Raw genomic sequence first — 4,278 nt, 5'->3', positions numbered from 1 at the left:
GTCCGACTCTTCTCGACCCCATGGACTGCAGCCCACCAGGCTCCTCCATCCATGGGATTTTCCAGGCAAGAGCACTGGAGTGGGGTGCCATTGCCTTCTTAGGCATCTGCCTCTAAAGACAGCAGGAGCAAAATGGAAAAGGCAAAAGCTTTACAAAAAAAAAAAGATGAGTTACGTAAACCAGTTCTGCCACTTACTAACTAGATGACTTGTGTTTCAGTTTCTTTATCAGTGAAAGGAAACAGAAAATATCTGTGTTCAATGTTGTCATAAGAATTTGATAATACAGGTAAAAGCAGAGGGCACAAAGTAGACAACTTGTTGAAGAACACTACTATTAACATTACCACAAAGAATAATCTAAAACTACTACTGTAAAAAGGTTAAACATATTTATTGCTAGTAAAATCTTCCCAAAAAGTATATAAAAATCTCTCTTTATTCATCACCAGCAAACTTTAACAGTCAATCAAATCTCTACCCTCCAGAAATCATGTTAGAAGAATTACATATAGTGGAATAAAATATACCAGGCTCTTTTTCTTCCTTTCAACTCCTACCAAGTTGCAATCTCATACTTTTTCACAGTTTTCTATAAGGCTGTGCCATATGACATTGCTATCTTTACATGTCAACACTGGTCAACTTGTTGGTCATTTCACAGGGTTCAATATGAAACTGACATGCTCAGTGAAAACTTAATGATCTCAGCCTGGGTTGCAGTTGCTAAACAGAGGCTGTTAAAATAAATGAGGACTTCGAAATACAGTGAAATTTAAAAGTTCACCCTTATTTTAGGGCTTTTATCTTGCACAAACTTCTTCCTAAAACTAAAAAGTTAATAAACCATGAAGATATTTCCAAGCAAAACCCTATATGATCTTCCAGGATTATTTTCTAGATTATGAAAAATATGATCTTCAGGAAGAGATGATCAATTAAGCATCCTTATGCTGACATGTAAATGCAAGCATGGAACTGAAGAACTTCAATATCTTTAATATCAGGATGACTAAAATTTCAGGAGCTAACAATGTTTAAAACTAAGGGCCTCATGAGTGTGATATTTAAGCTAAAGGCTCAAATACAGGAGACAAAATTATTTGCCAGAGAATTTTTGAGAGAGAATTCTCAACCTATCTTCAGTAGTCCTCAAAACTGGCTCACAATAAAATTATCTAAAGGATGAAAGGAAAAACAAAAAGCTGCCTTATGAGGGATTAGGGCCCTAACAGACACTGTAATAAAGTTGCCCAGCTGCTTTTAACATGCATTAAAGGTAGAGAACCCCGTCCTTGAGGGATTTGTCCATACTCCTTCATTTTATAAACCAAGACTTCATTTTGAGAAGATTATGTTTCTAGGCCAGATAAAGTTCCAGAGATTCTAGTCGACCAGAGGAGAAGGCTAGTCTTATTCAGAATCACCTAATTCAGATGACAATCATACAAATATTAATGGTACAGTTCTGTACAAACATCTCTGTAAGAAAACATCACCCTGTATTACCATGAAAACAACATGGATAGCAAAAAATCTCCCCTGTTTAAAAAAACTGTAGCAATATAACATATTAGAGGGGTTATTAGCAATTTGTAGAACCATCATGGTATTTTCAATTACTTGGAATATTCCTTTTTTTTAAAAAAGAGAACTTGCTAAATTCTAAATAAAACACTAACAGCTTGTTTTATATAAATTTAACAATCAACTTAAAAGAAACCATAACTGAGATATAAATCCCATTTAATTTCCATTTTAATATTTAAAAGTAGTCCAATTAAGAATAGTCTTACTGTTCTAGAATCTGAGAATGGATTGTATTCATCAAGTCCTGGCGGGACATTTCTTGTCACCTGTGTAACTGATGGGTCCTGGAATAAAATTCAAAGGAGAAAAAAAGGTTACTTATCCTTTAAGATACATTAATATTTACAAAGCATTTGCTTTATCTGTATGTTTGGTCACCCAGCTAAGCTAACAGAGGAAAATAAAGAAGATTATCAGATTTACTCAGTCCCATTTCCACAAAGTTGAAATTTAAACCCACAGCCCTCACACCCTCAAAGAAAAAGAAGTGAAAACTAGGTTAGATGCAAATCAACTGCTATTATTTAAAGAACAAAAATAGACCACCTCTTAACAGTTGTGTGGAACCAATTGCATCTTAGCAAATCTTGAGTAAATCCATCCCTTCCTTTGGGCTCCACAAAGAGTTCATGTCCCCCTTTTCTTGAAAACAATGTCTTCAGTGTTCCCTACTGCAGATTTAAGCACCACAGTACAAATCAGTGTCACATACAGGCAACACCTAGAGTACTCAAGATTAAGCCCCTCTTACTCCTTTTATTCTACAAAGTGTTTCTCTATGACTGTAGTTTATACTGTTCCACATGATCCTAGACTGCCTCCCTTTTCCAAGTATTATCACCACACTATCCCAACTTTTCAAATCTTAATATTAGGCTTTCATATAAATAACTGAATCACAAAATCCTAGTTATTCTATTTCTCTTGATTGTGAAATGTAAGATACTAATATAATGAACATCTCAACAAAATTGACTACATAATTAACATGAAAGGCAAATGCAAACCATAATGTACAGCCTCATCAGCCTTTACATCACGTTAGTTAAACTTTCGCATTCATCAGAATCAAATGAAACACACACTGCTGCACCCTACTCCCAGAGTTTCTGACTCAATATGTCTGGGGTGGGACCTGAGAATCTGCAGTTCTAACAAATTCCCAGGTGATGCTGGTGGTAGGGACCACCGCTCCCTTGTCTACACTGTTCCTTCTCTAATCCATCTTCCTCAACAAAGCCAAAATTACCTTTCAAAAATGTAAAGCTGATCTTCTCATTCCCCTCCTCCAATCCCTCCGCTCCGCCCCTTATCCATTTCAGACTTTGAGAGACTCTCAACTATAAAATACAGCTTCCTCAAAATGAGACACAAGGCTTCTGACTATCTGAACTAGCCCCTGCCTACCTTCCAGCTTTATCAACTCTTACAACCATTCTCACCTTGCCAGTCCTTTTCCCTTAACCAAACAAAACAAGCTACTGCATAAAAAGCCTCACACTTGGCAATAAGCAAGTGGTAAAGATAAATTAAAAGTACAGCACAAATGAAAAGTAAAGGCTTTAGGTTTGCTCAACAATAAAATGGGAAGGAGGAAATGAAATCCCTCTAATCCTCAGGGTTTCCCCCCCAAGTTTATTTAAAAAATGACTAGAAAGATTATCAAGAGTGGATGTATGCTTCGGGGGGTGGAATTAAGAAAAAAAAGAAACATGAATATTCTGATACAATTTTTGATCAAGTTGACATTGCTGTGCTTAAAATTTGGAAGTGGGTTCAGGGTCAAAAAGTGGAGACCTAGTGAATCTGGATGGTCCAGCTGCAGTCATGAGGCCCAGCCCACCACCATCCACCACAAAACCAGGTGACCTGAGTCCTCAGACACCATGTGCTTCCTTGGCATTGCTTCCTCATGCAGTAATACTCTTCCAGGCACAGTCAGCCTGGCAATCTCCTCCTCTTCCTTAAAGACTCAACCCGAAGACTACCTCATATGCTAACCAGTAATCTTCCTGATACCTGCCTAATAACCCAGTCACTCCGTCGCAATCTCAATGTTTCCACATAACTTGGTATTTACCTCCATGAGCATTTATTTCACTGAACCATGATGAACTTCAGGCAAGTCTTTTTTCCCCAAATTAGACTGTGACATCTTTGAATACAAGAAATCAGTAAACAGGTTTTTATGATGCTGTGAAAGTGCTACACTCAATACGCCAGCAAATTTGGAAAACTCAGCAGCGGCCACAGGACTGGAAAAGGTCAGTTTTCATTCCAATCCCGAAGAAAGGCAATGCCAAAGAATGCTCAAACTACCGCACAATTGCACTCATCTCACACGCTAGGAAAGTAATGCTCAAAGTTCTCCAAGCCAGGCTTCAGCAATATGTGATCCATGAACTTCCAGATGTTCAAGCTGGTTTTAGAAAAGGCAGAGGAACCAGAGATCAAATTGCCAACATCCGCTGGATCACGGAAAAAGCAAAAGAGTTCCAGAAAAACATCTATTTCTGCTTTATTGACTATGCCAAAGCCTTTGACTATGTGGATCACAAGAAACTGTGGAAAATTCTGAAAGAGTTGGGAATACCAGACCACCTGACCTGCTTCTTGAGAAACCTGTATGCAGGTCAGGAAGCAACAATTAGAACTGGACATGGAACAACTGACTGGTTCCAAATAGGA

The 4,278-nt window shown here is 37.8% G+C and overlaps 1 protein-coding gene across 1 annotated transcript in view; it reads right to left on the bottom strand.

Moving 5' to 3' along the window:
* Positions 1-4,278, bottom strand: part of SCAMP1 (secretory carrier membrane protein 1) — a gene marked incomplete at its 5' end in the record, with an annotated part of 155,581 nt that overhangs the window by 123,274 nt on the left and 28,029 nt on the right. Inside the window, one exon of the mRNA XM_010847641.1 lies at positions 1,797-1,874. Within this exon, the coding sequence (XP_010845943.1) occupies positions 1,797-1,874 (78 nt within the window). The remainder of the gene's footprint in view (positions 1-1,796; positions 1,875-4,278) is intronic.

This window comes from Bison bison, unplaced genomic scaffold, assembly GCF_000754665.1.
Source record: "Bison bison bison isolate TAMUID 2011002044 unplaced genomic scaffold, Bison_UMD1.0 scf7180017864252, whole genome shotgun sequence".
In the NCBI taxonomy this organism is placed as follows: domain Eukaryota; kingdom Metazoa; phylum Chordata; class Mammalia; order Artiodactyla; family Bovidae; genus Bison; species Bison bison.
Note: the sequence above shows the minus strand (reverse complement) of the source record. Positions and strands in the feature narration are given on the sequence as shown.